This window comes from Perna viridis, chromosome 7 (assembly GCF_037379345.1).
Source record: "Perna viridis isolate PV_CMFRI_1.1 ecotype Kerala chromosome 7, ASM3737934v1, whole genome shotgun sequence".
NCBI classification, from domain to species: Eukaryota; Metazoa; Mollusca; class Bivalvia; order Mytilida; family Mytilidae; genus Perna; species Perna viridis.
Genome location: NC_142451.1, coordinates 40,708,383 through 40,726,394, shown reverse-complemented (window position 1 = coordinate 40,726,394; position 18,012 = coordinate 40,708,383). Strand labels below are relative to the sequence as shown.

Here is an 18,012-nt window from a genome sequence, read left to right as displayed (position 1 = left end):
TTTTGTGGCTTAACCTACTCTGAAAACCACAAAAATTGGTACACCACGAACAATAGTACATTCACAGTACATAGATGGAGTGGTCATTTAGTAAATAATTCACTTTGAAGTCAACTGAAAGTAATTTTGTGGTTTTCAGGCCCTCCATACTAGCATTATCCATTTTCATTGCATACATTGCAAAAAAAAATCAGGTCATGACCTGAATAAATCTATCTCCTAGCACTGTTAATCAGGTATTGTTGTCTTTTTACGAAGTATTAACAATGGAGTTTAAAGACAATTTGAAAATACCTGTAACATACCCCTCTCCCCCTTATTCACTCACAGCCACATTTTACTACTTCATGGTGTTGGCTCATTATCTTATGTATATTTTCATTGGATGAAAGTATGATTAAAAAAAAAACAACAGAAGCCCAGAGTTCCTGAGTATTTTGGTTTAGTTATGGTCCTTGGTTTTGAGAAAATTCATGCAATGACTCAGTTCTCCATACTTTCTTCATCATGCTTGCCAGTTTTCATTTGATATTTGATACATCGCTTTACCATGACAAGTTACAGATTAAGGTCTGTTAAATTTTTTTATTTTTTTTTTTTTGGCTGAGGTCCTTTAATTTTTTTTTTTTTTTTTTGGCTGAGTTTTGGCTCTTCCAGGAGAGAACTTCATATTGCCATGCAATTCTCTCAGACTCTTTAAATGCTTCTTTCCTCTTTATTGTTATGGAAGTCACTTAAATTTGTGTTTTTCTTGGACAGTTATAGGATTAATTTTTTAAAAATCCAGACGCTGGAATCATTTCATATGAATACTGCAAGGTTGTTGATACAATAAGATGTGTTATCAGTGTAAATTATCATTGAAAGAATGGCAGTTCAATCATTTCCAATGTAAAGAAATGCACATAGATATTGGGTCTAATAATAAAGTCTATGAATTTTAATTGAGCAGGAGTTTATAGATTCTAAAGTTTTAATGAATATTTTACAATGAAATTCCTAAGGCTGATTTTTGTAAATGTAAAAGGAAAGAAATGGATTTAAAGAGAAAACATTAACTAACTCTTTCTTTACAAAGAGGAAAAAAAATCTTTTTTGTATGAGATGTTGAATGCTTAAGTGAAAGTGTTTGTAAGAATCAGGCAAAATGGGAAAAATCAGAAACATACATGTCAAAACCCCACCAATCTGTCAATGTAATATCACTCAAGGATATTTTCTCTATTTGAAAAGACCATTATTTGATCTCTGAATCACTGGCTTTGTGCAGAAATTTTTCAACAGAATCATAGAAAAATGAAGTTTTTTGACAGAGTTATCTGCCCTTGAAATGTTCATTTTCAGTGCATTTTATTGAAATTGTAACTCAATTGTCCAGCACAATTTGGAAAATCTTGTCTGTTTTCTTTGAGTCTGATGATGCAAATAGTCTAATTACACCATTAAAATGATGGGCTTTTTCATACCATGTTTCACCGACTGCCTGCTTCTTACAGGTACTGACACTTAGAGTACTTAGGATTTACTTAATTCCTCCTCAATGTGCATAATATATTTCCCTTAAGAGTCTTCAAATCTGCAGACAATAGGAATCAATGAAACTTAACTTAAAGATCTAATTTAGTAAATGCCATGTTCATGTGTGATGTAATATGCATTATTTATTTACATTTACAAGTGTAAATGTATGTAACTGCAAAAAAAATAGAATTTTAGATTTTAAATGATTTCATGTTTGTGTGAACAAAAAGATGAAATGGTGAAATGAACACAGTGAATAAGGAACTAAATAAAGACATTCACCATGATAAGTTGTTCAGTTTTTAGGCCATGTTAAGTTAATACATTGTATGTTGATTCTCAATCGTATGAATTCACTTTTTTAGGCCAAAGAAAATGTCCTAGTTTGACATCCCCTCACCACCTGATTTTTTCACCCCCTCAAAAAATTTTTGAATTTTTTGTCCACTTGAGATCAATTTCTTTGAAATTGACAGCACTTTTCACTAAAATTGGTAAAAAATGAGAAAAGAAAATTTGTCCACCTACCCAAACTTTGAACAAAGTTGGATGAGAATCTTGGAGTTTTCTAACTGTGGCCTTGAAAGGAAAAAAGACTTTCCTAATATTTTTGTATATTGTGCTGGCTTGTCAATTTGGTCTGGATACCCATATGGAAATACAAATATACATGTAGGTACAAAATGTATTAACTTGTGGTCTTTAAACTCCATCTTACATACCTGTACTAGTATATTGGCTGATACCCTTAACCTCTGACCCCATAAATTGAACTACATGTACAACTGGAGAACTTTATAGCCCTGTTACTTAAAATACCAAAATATGTCTTTTTTGAAAAGATAGTACTTGTTTTTTATATTATACTGCTATAAAAATCCTTGCTGGTAGTAGGAAACAAGATCTTTTTTTTTGGCCTAATTAGAATCCATTTAATCAATTGGTTTGGCCTGAAACAAAGTTGAAACTGGTATATATTTTAGCTTATACACACTGATGTCTAGTCATTGTAATTGGATTTGCCATATAGAATGGTTAGTTCATATACTTAGAGATGAAAAAGGAACAAATGTGACTGACTTATAGAAATCTGAATACAAAGAAGGGCCTTATTTGTTATTCAGAAAAAGTCTCTGTTAATGAGTTTGATATCATGGAGACAACAAGTAGATATTGACAAGATAATTATATAAAGATGAAAGGAGTCTGTTACTGATGGCTTTATACATTGATTAATTACAAATGGTGATTTCTTGTATTCTCTCTGTAATTGGGCTTGGTAAAATAATTGCATTGGTTTTATTTGTGGACACCAGTGCCGTTTATCCTGAAACATACAGTCTTAGCTTTTTATAGCGTGCAAAACAGTTTGGAGATACTCAATTAACTAATATATAGAAAACATCATGTCTGTCTAATTGTTTTGTCCACATATCTTTCCTAAACAACCTGGCCTAAACAGCTCAAGGGATTAAGATAGAATTTTGTAGAAAGGTTGGGCATCATATGTTGATATGCAAGATGGAATATATTTATTTTCATATGTCTCAAAGAAGAGAGAATTTAGCTCCAGAGTCCTTTAACCCCGCAAGTGCAACTCCTCCTATCCACTGAAGGGACTTAGATTAAATTATCTAGGAAGGTTAGGCATCATAAAAATAGATGTGGAAAATAAAAATAATCATTGTTGGATACTTTTTTATACCCAGCCACATGAAGTGGTGCAGTACTATTTGATACCACGGATCTGTCTGCAATGGTTTCCAGATAATAACTTAAGAAAAGATCAATGAATGAAACTATGCACCAATATGCACAGTAGTTTAGTACCATAAGATACATGTGAAATTTTCAGATAAATCCCAAATGAAATTTTCAAGTTAGCCCATTTTGAACATTTTGCCATCCCTCTTTTTCACCATTACAGGGCATCATATCAGTTAATGTTCCATTAATGCCCTGTCTTTCTATCCACCCACAGCAATTAGAATTATTCTTGAAGTTGACTTCATTTTACTGTGACAATTAGTTTTTTTTGACACATCACAACAGCATGCTGATTTTGCATTTTACAGTGTAATAGTATACAGATTGTCATATGTTTTTATTGACTTTATTTGTTTTATCGTTCTCACGCCAAGTAGCATAATAAATAAGAATGAAATAATGAAAAAGACACTTAACTTGTTAAAAAATACATTGCCTTTGTTTTTAGTATAGAACATAGCTACAACTAATTTGTGTTTAATGTTATAAAGGAAATTTTTTTTTTTTTCTATTTTCAGTCGTGCCCACACCATTGTTGGAATCCAATTTGTACAGAAATATGTCAATGCTGCTGGAGAAGAAACAGCCAAGAGCTCTGTTGTCAACCTTGTAGATCTGGCTGGAAGGTTAAATGTTTTAAATTACTTACATTGAAATGAATTTAAAATTCAAAAAGGACACCTGAGTTAGTTTAATAATTTATTGGAATACTATCAGGCTATTTGAAATTACTATATACAATTGGTACGTACTACTCATCCTTTCTCTTTAAACAAAAGAAAATTTCTGTATGCACCAGGGTGAAGAATCTGGAATTTGTCTGATCTGATTCTAAAATTTTGGTGGAGTTGGTTGATTTATTTATCAAAACTTTTTTCTTAGCTCCTCTTTTCGGGGCAAGTCTTTCGAGAGGTTTTTGGTATATTTCTTTATTTCTAGTGATATCTAACTAAAATTTTTAATGGTACATGATGGATACAATTATGTTGATCAGTGGATCACTACAATTCTGGCAAATAGTTCAAGAAGAATCTTCTTCATGCATCCTTTGTTCCCCTCTCACTATGTATCTTTCCAATCTTCATAAACTACACTGGTTTGATTACATTCTAGTTTTTGTTAGCTTCTTGTGGTCTAGAGCTTCCCAAGACATGAGGTAATTGAAGTCTCACGGGTGACCTTGAGCGGAATTTTTCGTCAGAATGGGGTTACTGTCTCTTTGACATATTCACCATATCCATTCTGGGTATATTCATATCCATTCTCGTTATATTCATATCCATTCTGGTTATATTCATATCCATTCTGGTTATATTCATATCCATTCTGGTTTTATTCAAACTACTTTTCTCTTTTGTTTATAGTGAGAGAGCTGACAGTACTGGAGCTACAGGTGATCGTTTGAAAGAGGGCGCTGCTATCAACCAGTCCTTATCATGTCTTGGAAACTGTATCGCTGCCTTAGCCGACAATGCCTCCGGAAAGAAGACCAGAGGTAAATTACTATTTTTACTGTTTTGAAATATCAGTAATTCATATTGGATGGCATAGCAACTTTTTCAAGTATGGTGATACATTCTTTGAGATTCTAAGAAAAGATCAAATTATCAGGGAAAATTGGCTTGAAATGTACACAAGATATGTTTGTTTTATTCAAATGAGGCCTATACTGTTTTTTATTATTTATGAATGTTTATGAATATTTAGAGAACTCTTTTTCCCTATGTACTGGAAGGCATTAATTTATAGCAGTTTTAATTATTTCCAATACCGGGTAGTTACTGCTGATGGTAAAAAACTAGGAAACTTAGTATGCAACATGCTGCATTCATTTTTTTTTTCAAATCTAAGGACTTTTGTTTAAAAAAATTTCTTGATTTCTTAACTGCCCACTTTTTATTTTTGCATTTTTTGTGCTTTTCAGTGCCTTACAGAGATTCCGTCCTGACTAAACTGCTCAAGAATGCTTTGGGTGGAAACAGTAAAACTATTATGGTAAGGGGAGATAACTCTTGATTTCCATATTATATTTCACTAGTTTTCTTATGTTTTTGTTTACAAATAATATCAAAGTGAGAACATCTCTTTAAGTTTGCCATCCTGAAGAGCAGAATTGTCCAAGAAATGATGATGTGTTGATTTTGAACAGGTAAACCTGACAAAAAAGTTATGCATGATATTTTTATTTTGATTGAGATGCAGGATTCGAAATCAGTTTTACTTGATACTTTGATTATTAATTGAAATGGTATAAGAATTTGATATTTTTTTTTATTTTTTTAGATTGCTGCTCTTAGCCCTGCTGATATTAACTATGATGAAACTCTGTCAACATTACGTTATGGTAAGTTAAAAAAAATTCCTGTTAAGCTCAGTGTTGTTTTTATGGCTTTAATATGTGAGTTTTAAGTTGTTCAAAAACCTAAGTTTGAAGTATCAGGTTTGTTTTACCATTTATGTAATGTTGTTAGCACAATTTAGGGGTCCTGTGCCTGGAGTTACAGATTAGACAGTTTCACTTATTCAATAACTGGTCTTCAGTTAATTTATATACTCCCCAGAAATTTGTATATCCTGAAATTCACAGTTGCTTAAGTTTTTTAAATCTTTTTTTTTTAGCTGATAGAGCTAAACAGATTAAAACAAAGACTTCAGTCAATGAAGATCCAACAGAGAAACTGATCAGGGAACTTCAGGAGGAAAATGAAAGATTAAAGAAGGCATTGGAATCGGGAGATCTCACAATGCTCAAGGGTGACGATGATGACGATGATGATATGACTGATGAAGGTAAGGGGTCATCTCAAAGATATTTTGTTACAAGTTGCAACTATGCAAAAGACATTTGTACTTAATAAATAATTCTTTATAATAAAATTTTCTGAGGAAAATACCAAAAGTAATTGAAAAATGACTTCTTAAATTCTAGAGTCGGATACTTTCAGAATTAAAGTTAGCCGTCGTTGTATATGATAATGAAAATAACTATTTTAGTTTGATGAATACCTACATGTGCTTTAAGTGCAAAATAACAAGAAAAGGTCTCCATTAAGCAGTTGACATAAATCCTTGATTACAAATAGTAGAGATCAGGTGTTTGTGAACATCAAATACAGTTTGTACACCATGGCCATCCCTACACCCACCCCACCTGCTCTTTTTGTATTATATATTTATATTTCGTGGATTGGAATAAAACCTCACAAGTTATTCTGTATACAAAGACTAGTTGTAAAAAGCAAATTTAAATTTGGGGGGGGGGGGGATTTCTCATATTAACAAATGTAATGGGACTTGCCAGGGAACTGGAACACACATTTGTAGCTTAAAACAATATTTGAATTATTAAATATTCTAATCATGAAATAAATTATGGTTTGGTTAGGAATTTTAATTTTTTGCTCTGTTAATTTCAGAGAGAGATAAGATTAAACAAGAATTAGAAGATCAATACAAATCTGTTCTGGAGAAAAATGCCAAAGAAATGGAAGACATGAAGAAAACATTTGAGGAAAGATTAAAAGAACAGGGAGGAGTAAGTGACATCATTTGAGGTTTTGAATTTGATTAATTTTTAATTCAGAAATTATGACAATGCAGTGGTCTAGGATTTCCTTCTCCCGTCACCCGAGGAAAATGAAATAGGGAACAGGGATAGTTATTTTTTGAACTGCTATTTTCCCTTACAAAGTAGAAATTAAAGATTTTTTTAAAATGATTTTTTAATTAAAATGATATGAAGTGAGGCATAAGTAAATTTGGGACTTTTGAAAGGGAGAAAATTATAACCTTATTTGGTGAGCCTGACTTGACATGTCAAAAAAGTCAATATTACTACTGAGGGGAGAAATTTGGAAAGTAATCAGCTTTATTTTGCTTTGGAAAACAGCCTTATCTCGACTCTAATTCACATAAATATGGAAAAATCCATGACAGTTGTGTTATACCTGACTTAGAGGTGTTTACTTAAACAAATTCACCATAGCTTCAACTAATTTGACAGCAAGTGTATTGATTTTTAATCTGTATAGTACCCATGTTAGGATAATAATAAAAAAAAAACACACACACACAAAACAAAATAAAATGTCATTTTTGTAGTGGTAATTTTGTTAACCACAAAAGCATGTTATAAATTCTGAATTTTTACTTTTTGTATAAGGGAACGTAAGAGGAATACTAAGGTTAGAAATTGTTGCAAAAAATAGATGACAATACAAGTTTTCAACTGGTACTGCTTTTGTTTGCCTTATACGACCTCTGAAACAAGGCTGATTGCCATGATGACAGTTTTCAACTGGTATTGCTTTTGTTTGCCTTATACAACCTCTGAATCAAGGCTGATTGCCATGATGACAGTTTTCAGCTGGTACTGCTTTTGTTTGCCTTATACGACCTCTGAAACAAGGCTGATTGCCCTGATGACAGTTTTCAACTGGTACTGCTTTTGTTTGCCTTATATGACCCCTGAAACAAGGCTGATTTCCATGATGACAGTTTTCAACTGGTACTGCTTTTGTTTGCCTTATACGACCCCTGAAACAAGGCTGATTGCCCTGATGACAGTTTTCAACTGGTACTGCTTTTGTTTGCCTTATATGACCCCTGAAACAAGGCTGATTGCCATGATGACAGTTTTCAACTGGTACTGCTTTTGTTTGCCTTATACGACCCCTGAAACAAGGCTGATTGCCCTGATGACAGTTTTCAACTGGTACTGCTTTTGTTTGCCTTATATGACCTCTGAAACAAGGCTGATTGCCCTGATGACAGTTTTCAACTGGTACTGCTTTTGTTTGCCTTATTTGACCTCTGAAACAAGGCTGATTGCCATGATGACAGTTTTCCTGTTTGTCCTAAAAATTGCTAAAAAAAAAAATATTTTCAAATAAGATAAACTATTTTCCAATTGATAGTCTGAGGGAAGAATATAGTGTTTCTGTTCCAAATAACACAGATGAATTATTTATGACTTTCTTTTTCTTGACATCCTCTTCAAAATTAATTTTTCATATAACCTGTGCTCTTAGTAGATAAAAATTATATAGAATGTACTGTAGAATACATAATTAAGGGAGATAATTCTGTGAATGACACTTAAATGCAATAGAAACTGTTGGATTTTCAATGTGAATTGTCTCCTAAGAGCAGACAGATTAAAATGAATAATTATACATTTCATAGGATAGACCCATATAACAACTTAATTACAAAAATAAAAATATGTAGCCTTTTTTTTAGGTGTATCACATTTTGCAGAATTTGTATGATTCTTACAAAGACTGCTACTTAAATCTTTCATGTCAATAAAGTCATGAAAAGAAAATAACAGTAGTTTATTCTATATTCAATTTAGTATAGAAGCACAAATATTTATTTTCTTAAATTACCCATCATAAACATCACTTTTAAGGCTATTTTATTTTTAGTTTAAGACTTGTTAATTGTTTGTTTGTTTACATTTATAACAAAATTTGGTCATAATCACTTTTGCCATCAGTTGAAATAAACAGTTGATTTACATGTAAGTTCAATATTTTTCAATTTTTTGTCATCTGTAAAAGTTCTTTGAATACATGATGTGCCAAAAAATGGCAAAAGGATCATACTGTAAATGTACTAATTTTGGGTATTTTGCAGTAGACAGAAAACTGCAAAAAAACATGTGAAATTGATTTTTAACACTGTGTAACGCTAATCATTTCTTGAAACTGTGAATGACAGAATCTGCAAAAATTAGCATCCACAAAAATTTGTATGTTTACAGTAGTGGATGCTGTATTTTAAATGTAAAGGACATCTTGTAGTATTTTGGTACACCCACTTCAGAAAAGATACCCATAAAACTACAATGTTGAAATTTCTTGTAAATTTAAATTGTATCTTTTAGACTTTTATGTGGGAATTTAAGGATTAGTAACATTAAATTTGTTGGGAAAATGCAGTTATTTTTTTCATAAAATTTCACCAAAAGTGGGCCGTCAATAAACCTGTATGATGACTATCACAATATTTTCTAAATTTCATAATAAAAGACTTACAGATGTAGTCTTGATTCCCATTTCTTACACCCCTAAACTTTGACGTTGACTTCATCAAGAAATATAACTCTTGAAAAAGACTGAACAGTTGAGTGCTTTTTGGCATTTGAATATTGTCTTTAACATATCAGCTGTGTACAATTCTTATTTTTCATGGTACATGTTGACTAAAAGTAACTATGTGTATCTGTTACAGTCAGGATCAGACTTGGCAGAAATTAACGAGAAGAAAAAGACTGTCCCACATATTTACAATCTGAATATGGACCCACAATTGACTGGTCATGTGACTTATTTCCTTGACACCCAGTCAAAATCATTTGGAGCTGGAGATGATGGGATTGATGTTGTTATGCATGGGCCAAGGTTAGTTTGATATTGTTTTCCATGATAACCTTAATGTTTTTTTTAATACAGGCACCATTTTTTTGGTCATTTTTGGATGGTTTAAAATGTAAACCTGTGTTCCATAAAAAAACAACAGTTACTTGCCAAACTTCTGAATTGATATTGTTGCTTTGAAGTATTATCACCATTCAGTATTTCATGTACAGTGAAACCTGTCTTATCCAAACCCTGAATAAGCCAAAAACATGTCTAAACCAAACCATGAATAATCTGAAAACCTGTCTTATCCAAACCATGAGTAATCTGAAAACCTGTCTTATCCCAATCCTGTATAATCTGAAAACCTCAGACATGATTTTTTTCTGCTTTTTAGCTTATTTCTGCTATTTTAAATCCGTATTTTACTGTTACGGTTCTTTTTTTACTGTATATATACTTCCTGTTTTGTCAATTTCCATTTTGTTGACCTAGTAAAATCTTCTCTGAAACCTGTCTAAACCAGACCTTATTTTTTAAGTCTCTTTGTATCAATTTTAATGTATTTTAACCTAGGTAAACCAAAGAAATTTAAAGTCTAAAAGAGATTTGGTTTAGACAGATTTTACCGTATAATGTTCAATTTCTTCCTGAATTGTAGTAAAAGTTAAATAGGTTAATAAAAAGATGATACTGCAGGAAGATTTTCTTACTGTAGTTTCTTTTTCCTATGGCATTTGTCATTGGACAGTTATATGAAACCAAATAAACATTGCGATAAATCACTATTTAATAGAATGAACCTGTCGGGAAAAATGCAAATTTTTTCTCATGTGTACACTATCGAATATTGTTGAGATATTAAATTAGAGTGAATAACATATTTATACATGCATGCTAAAACGATATATGTAAAATGATACTTTTTTTTTATATTTATACTGTAGATAAGGAACAAATTTATAGTTCTATAAGTATAGTTAAGTAAAAATCTGTGTCTTTTAAAATTTCAGTATCTCATTGAAACATGCAGTATTCACAGAAGAAGAAGGAAAATTCAGTGTTGCCCCTATGGAGCCAAATGTCCGTCTGCTTGTGAACGGAAAAGCTGTTGGAACTAAAACCAAACTGAATCACAATGACAGAATAGTGTTTGGTACTACTAAGTACTTTGTTTATATCAATCCACAAGAAAGGGACAAGTCAAAGGAGAAATTTACAGATATTACCTTTGAGATGGCCCAAGAGGAAATTGCTAAGAGTTCTGGATTTGATATTGAAGGACAGAACAAGTCTAGAGGTAGATAATATACATGTACAAGTCCTTGTTAAAGTTGGATAAATTTTTTTGTAAAAAATTGTTGTCTTCCAGGGAATAACTGGTTTTACAGATAAAATAAATGTATAGTTACAAATTTTGCAGTTGTTTGCTTAAAATTGGAGTTACAGACTTTCAGTAAATTATGAATAGCTCTTAGATGATAGGATTATCATGTTTACCTGTCAGACTGTCTGTCTGTCTGTCTGTGTCCTTGAAAAATATGGTGTCTTAGAATGTTTTGATTTCATTGGTATAGATTTACTTATAGAAAACCATGAAATACAAACCAGTATATTTAGATGGCTTGTATATTTCATTTCATATTTTTCATATTTTTGTTTTTGTCTTACTTCTTATGAGGAATGTTTTCTCTAAATTATTCAATTTTATCTCAGAGGACCTATTGCTTCAAGAAGATTTGTTAGAAATGTTACCAGCTGTAGAAGAAGCCAACTCCATCAGTGAAGAGCTTGACAAGAAAAGAAGATTTGAGATCATGATTGTCTCCCCTGAGGCCAGAGGTGAACTCTCGGGTAGAACAGAGGTGTGTATCTCCTGAACTTCAAAAAAAAAGAAGAAAATAATGTCAAAATAAATAAAGAAAATGTTTTTTTAATTTGTCTTTTGTTCAAAGGATAAAAGTTGTAGTCCAGTGATTGGGTTTAAAATTTTGAGAACAGGCCATTTTTAATGATCTTCAGAATTCCAACGGCCCCAAAAAAGATTTTAATGGGACATTTTCAGGTGGAATGTGATAAATGGCACATGGCCTGCGCTAATCCCCATCACTGTAGTGCAATATCTTCAAAGAAATAAATAACAGTACCAATCATTTCCAAAAGTTCTATAGAGTAAAAGTCTTTTTTTTTCTTTTTTTTTTCAGGAAATCATTTTAAAAAGGTTTTTATTTATAAGATCATTTTAAAAAATTCTATAAACTGTGCTCATTCCTTATGTCAAGTATTATCTACCATTCCATGTAAAGATCAGGCAATTGATTGCTCATGATAATTCTCAAATTGGTATTTTTTGCGTCAAATTTATTCAATATATCTAGAAATCAACTGAAAAGCTATGTATCCTGAAGCATCTCTGACATAGATATTTTTTGTCTGCTGATATAAGGAAATAAGTGCAGGAAAATTTTCTTGTCATTTTTCATAGTGCATTTCAACTTGATTTAACCTATCAATATCTTAAAAAGGCAAATTTTACAAACACATGGATAGTTATTTCTATAGGTTATCAGGTATAAATACTTGGATAATGCAATAAAATAAAAAAATTTTTCTTCATGTGCCACACCTCATACACATTTTGCCTGATTCTTAGACAGTGCAGTACTTAAAAGGTTACACATTAAGCAGTACAACTCTTACTTCTATTTTAGGTTATGGTGAGAATGAAAGATTTGGAAACCAATTACGAATGGGTCTGGCCAAGACAGAAATTCTTCAACAGGAAATACAATATGGAGGAGATGTACAATGATTTTGTAGAGGGAGAGGAATGGCAGGTCCCCGCTGTAAGTATAGCTCTATGGTGTTGTTAGAAGGTGGTAAGAGCAGGGTTAAGATATTGTGAATGGAGAAAATCTGGTGATTAAATCTCTTGACATTTCTGTTAAGGGTATAGATGATGGTAAGATGAGAACAAGGGATAGTTTAGGGAGGAAATAAGGGTTATCTCAAATTTTATTATAGGTCCATTTTCTTTATATTTTTATTAAAAATGTAAAATTTCTTAAACTTACAGGAAAAGGGACATTTGATGGGGATTCATAAAAGCATCCACAATAGATATTGGGTTTATTGTACAACTAACATAATATCTATGCCAACGCCTAAAATATCAAAACTTTGTATTTGTTTTTTTTGCCATGTAATCAATGTTCTATATTTACATTGGATGTAATTTCAGGACAAGGATCCATTTATTGATGACCCTAATGCAGAGTTCCATATTGGTAGTGTTAAAGTTTGGCTCAAGTCAATCTCTTATATGGTAAGTTTTTGTTTGTAATCTTAATCTTATAACTGATGTATGGGTTACAAAGTTTTAAAAAGCATAGAATAATGTGAATTTAGAACATGATAGGTTGAAATAATTACAAAGATGTATGTCCGTATTGATTTCTTGTTTCATCAAGGTCTTGTAGAAAATAGATTAGTGTTCAGCTTTAGGTACAACACTATAAGGCTAAGATTTAGTTTTCAAGGCGGCAATTTCTGAACTGGCTTAATTTAGCTGCTTTTTCAAGATGGCAACTTCAGAACTGGCTTTATTAAGCTGCTTTTATAAGACTGCAACTTCTGAACTGGAATTATTTAGCTGCTTTTTCAAGATGTACAATTCACAATTGTACATATACTTTGAAACCTGTCAACTTCAGAACTGTACATGTATTGTGAAACCGTTAAAAACTTAACCCCTTTCAAAGTTAAATATTAAGTGTCAGTCTTCGTAAGAATCTGGCAGAGGGTGAAACATGGTCGAAAAAAAAAAACATGATTCTAATAGCATAATTTGATTATTTGTACCATCAGAAACAAGGAAAAAAGACAGTAGGGTATGTAAGTCTCGTCATGTGACCCCATGATTTCACGAGAATGGGTCCTAGTCTACCATTCAAAAGCATAGAGATTTGTCATTTAGATAGCGTTGAGTTTAGTGTTAAGGGCAAAAATCTTTCTGTGTAAAAAATACCGATAAAAATGACAAACAACTGTTTCTACATAATAAACATAGTAAGAAAAAACATAAATTAGAAGATTTTGCATTGTTATACAGCATTTCGAGTACCCGGAAGTAAACAATAAAACGCAGATCGGTTTCGGTTTTCAATATGTTCTACATCGGAAACTAGAACGAGACTTACATACCCTATATTTGCCATATCATGTTGGTGCATTGAATTATAAATTATAATTTTAGGCACCTACAAAAACTACTCACTATATGTGGTATTCAGGGTTTGGTTAAGACTGATTTTCCTGCAAAAGTAAATACAGTCAAACAAATGTGTTTGTGTAAAAGGTTTAAATTGTTTAATTCCTTCTTTTTTAGATTGATACAAAGGAACAATTAGAAGTAACAGACTTCAAAGGCAATGAAGTTGGCCTTTTAAATGTAAGTTTGATATACCGTGAAAGTGCTATCATACGTTGGGTACCAATTTCATGATTTTTGTGTTTAGACCAATTTTGGTTTCCAACAAAAAGGAGAATCCCATAAATGTGAATACTGAAAACCTCAAAACCAAAAGATCAAGAATCCACGATCTTGTATTTCTTCTCTAATCCACGAAAATTGGCATCCACAAATTAAAGTACTTTCACAGTAATTCACTTAGACACCGTTGTTAGGGCTGTGTTTGAATGACCCAGTTTGTTATTCTGTCTGTCTACCTCTTTATTAGGCCAAATACGAATATATATGTGTGATTTCAGTAACCCTACCAACTTGAAATTGCGACTCCATATCCAAACCATTTCTTGCTTATTTTTAAAGAGAGGGAAAATAATCCACCATATTCACATCCACATTTCTTTTCAGTAGTAGGTCAGATCCACCTCTGAAGTAAACAATCATGGCTGCCTTCTTGTTGAATTACTTAAAGACTATTTGGTATAAATAGCATCATGTTAAAAATATCTATTTGGTATAAATAGCATCATGTTAAAAATATCTAAAAGAAAGCCCTTGGACAAAAATCTTTAATTAAGTTTCAAATATGGTGTCGTGATATATTTCAAAGTACCAGTCCGTATAAAATTCAGACACCGCCTGTTTAATGGTGTAGAAAAACCCACTGAACAGACCATGTTTTTTCAGTCTACATATACTATATTTTTTTCAATAATAATAGTCCTTTCTGTATTTAGATCTGTATATATTTTTTTTTAGAAAACCATACATTCATCTCCCACTGAACAACCAAATCAAGAAGGATAACTCTTGCAAAGTGCCAATATCATTTTCAAATATTTAGTTTAAGGTTGTATACCTAGGGTAGGGACAAAACTCTTAAAAATCATTGGAACGTTTGTATTCAGCATTTTACATCAATCTTATATAAGCATCTAATTAACTTGGATTCATTTTATTCTGTTACAAACGAAAGCTTGAGAGGCATTGGTGAAATTGAATATAATACAAACCTATCGCTGATTTCATGAGTTATGTCCCTTACCCAAGGTCTACCTCCTTAAAGTGCAACAACTGAATGAATAACTTAGTCTGGTTATATGGTTTCTGAATTAGAAATAAAAGTGAATTTGGTCAGTTTTTGAAATGCATGAATTACTCTCTGTCTGAGTGTTATAAGAACTGCTGCTGAACTAGTATTTTAAAAAATCATTTGTAAAAACTTTTGTACATATTTTACAGGTTGAGGTTGTACCTTGTGACAAATCTGGTAAAAAGGAATACACAGATGAAGATGACATATTTGTAGAAGCACCAGAAGATTTGATCAACAAGGAACTCAACTTTAATGTTAAACTTCTTGGATGCAAAGGTCTCCCCAATAAATTTACAGTGAGTTTTTTTAAATTGTTTTGACTCCAAAAAGCACTATTTTAAATGAACTGATAAACAGTGATATCTTTTTACACACAAAAAAAACTTGGTTCAGTTTAGACAGGTGTGTTGGTTTATACAAGTTTAAAATCATTAAAGTAATGTAAATGACTTCAGAAGATGCCTGGTTTACGCAGGCTTAAACTGTCTTATAAAACACATAAATGACTTTAGTTGAAAAGTAATGTCATATACACATAGATTAGATATTTTTTCTATATATAAGTGTACTTTTAGACCATTATAATCAACCATATCTTGCTTATTGTTTTGGTGCCATTTTATATCTGTGCTGAATTAAATTTATCTAACATGATATTTTTCTCCTCCTAGGACATCTATGCCAAGTACATGTTTTATCTGGATAAGAAACCAGTAGAGACCAAGAAGGTGCCCAACACAATCAACCCTGACTGGAGTTTTACACAGCTTCATGCCACCCCTAAATGTACTGGAGAGGTAGGTTTTATGAAAAATCCCTCTTTTTTATCCCCAACACAATCAACCATGACTGGAACTACACTGTTAAATTTCTGACCTAAATGTACTGGTGTGGTATGATAGCTGGCATAAATGACTTTAGAATTTGTCTGGTTTATGCAGATTTAAATTGTCTTGAAGCTGGAATAAATAACTTTAGAATTTGTCTGGTTTACACTGATTTAAATTGTCTTGAAATTGGCAGAAATGACTTCAGAAGATGTCTGGTTTGTACAGGTAAAAGTTGTCTTGAAGCTGGCATAAATGACTTCAGAGGATGTCTGGTTTGTACAGGTAAAAGTTGTCTTGAAGCTGGTATAAATGACTTCAGAAGATGTCTGGTTTATACAAATTTAAATTGTCTTGAAGCTGGCATAAATGACTTCAGAAGATGTCTGGTTTACACTTGTTAAAATTGTTGATCATGTTGGTGTTATATGAAGCCACTATCCCTCTTTGTTCTGTTTTTGTTGCTACTTCATGTACCCTTTGTAAGATAATAGAGCATATACCTTTTGTATGATATGATAATGGCACGTATTGTTTAAAATCACGAAGACAGACCTGTTTCAAATTTAGTATAAAATATTGTTAAAAGTGAAGTTATGGAATGTTAATTTTGGATCAAACATTTTGTGTATGTAAATTCTAGCCTTATGCCTTAATGTCTTAAAAAGATAAACAAGGAAATTCGGCAGGGGTTAATTTTGGCAGATATTTTGTGCACTAGAATGTAATTGAAATTTCTATGTTGACGGTTTGACTTTTTCTGATTTAATACATGATATGGAATCAGACTGAAATCAAGTTTGGTAAAACAGCGAGGTAAGAGTCCATCATTATCCAATAGGCTGTTTGAGTGGTTGGTGTTTTGGAATCAACACCGTCAGAAAATTTGTTGCAGTTATTTTGACTCCCATTGGATGGTTTGATTTTTAATTAATCATGTAGCTTTATATAGATGTAAAATGCATTGTGAGTAATCTTTGTTGCTGTCGTATATCAACTTTTTGTACAGTTCTGGGTACACCTAGCACAGCAAAGCATGCAACTTTAAAGTTTTAATTCATTCTTTATTTGAAACTCTTTTTCAGTTCATTAAATATGTCAGTGAAGGAGCTATAATGGTACAGATCTGGGGCAAGTTCAAACCTCCTAAGGAAAAGAAGAAGATAAACACCAGAGAATCGATGTTAAATGCTGGTCTACAGAAGGCTGCCACTCACAGTGCCAACACAAATGTCAAGGTATACAAAAGGGAGCCTCACAAATAATACCCCAATATAAGTTGCATGTCAGTTCATCCGTCTGTCCATCTGTCTGTCCTCCCTATGGTTTCCAAGTGATAACTTCACTTTGAAGTTGTTTCTACCTCCAAAACATTGCAGGATGTCATTTAATGTCCCATTAAATGCCGTATTTTTGATACATGTCTGTTTCAATTAGACATGTTCTAAAATAAGACTTATGTTTATGTAAGGCAGGATTAGTTTGAACAGACTTTGAGAAATGTATAATATACAGCATTATTCTTAAAAATTTGGCAATATTGTAGGGTTGTTTTTTTTGTGGAATATAAATTTTGATATAACAGTTTTTTTTTGTTTTTGCTTTGTTTTGTTTTTTTTTTTTTTGAAGAAAGGGTTATATTTTTATTTGATTCCTAATTTTTTTTTTTAGCTGAATTAAGCAATTTTTTTTTCTCAAACTGCTTTTATTTGTCTGTTTGCAGAAATATGATGCCGATAAGATGAAGTTCATGATGGAGACAGCCATGTTGAAAAAACGACAAGAAAAGATGGAAAAGAAAATGGTAGGAATTTAAAGTGATTTATTTTATATTATGATATGAATTTGAATGTAAAGTACCAATAGTAAGAAAAAAGAAATAAAATAAAGAAGCAAAGATGTGGGTGTATAAGATAACGCGAACACCAACTGCAGAGTTTTCCTTACTCTAAAAAGTGACTTCAAGTG

At 31.9% G+C, this 18,012-nt stretch overlaps 1 protein-coding gene across 3 annotated transcripts in view; it reads left to right on the top strand.

Moving 5' to 3' along the window:
- Positions 1–18,012, top strand: part of LOC148612712 (kinesin-like protein KIF28) — a 36,754-nt gene that overhangs the window by 10,419 nt on the left and 8,323 nt on the right. For all 3 annotated transcript variants that reach the window (XM_088594372.1, XM_088594373.1, XM_088594374.1), the window contains exons 7-22: positions 3,807–3,914; positions 4,653–4,783; positions 5,213–5,283; positions 5,572–5,632; positions 5,908–6,078; positions 6,705–6,823; positions 9,526–9,695; positions 10,667–10,953; positions 11,370–11,518; positions 12,365–12,499; positions 12,895–12,978; positions 14,041–14,103; positions 15,364–15,513; positions 15,889–16,014; positions 17,130–17,282; positions 17,768–17,848. In XM_088594372.1, the coding sequence (XP_088450498.1) occupies positions 3,807–3,914; positions 4,653–4,783; positions 5,213–5,283; positions 5,572–5,632; positions 5,908–6,078; positions 6,705–6,823; positions 9,526–9,695; positions 10,667–10,953; positions 11,370–11,518; positions 12,365–12,499; positions 12,895–12,978; positions 14,041–14,103; positions 15,364–15,513; positions 15,889–16,014; positions 17,130–17,282; positions 17,768–17,848 (2,059 nt within the window). The remainder of the gene's footprint in view (positions 1–3,806; positions 3,915–4,652; positions 4,784–5,212; positions 5,284–5,571; positions 5,633–5,907; positions 6,079–6,704; positions 6,824–9,525; positions 9,696–10,666; positions 10,954–11,369; positions 11,519–12,364; positions 12,500–12,894; positions 12,979–14,040; positions 14,104–15,363; positions 15,514–15,888; positions 16,015–17,129; positions 17,283–17,767; positions 17,849–18,012) is intronic.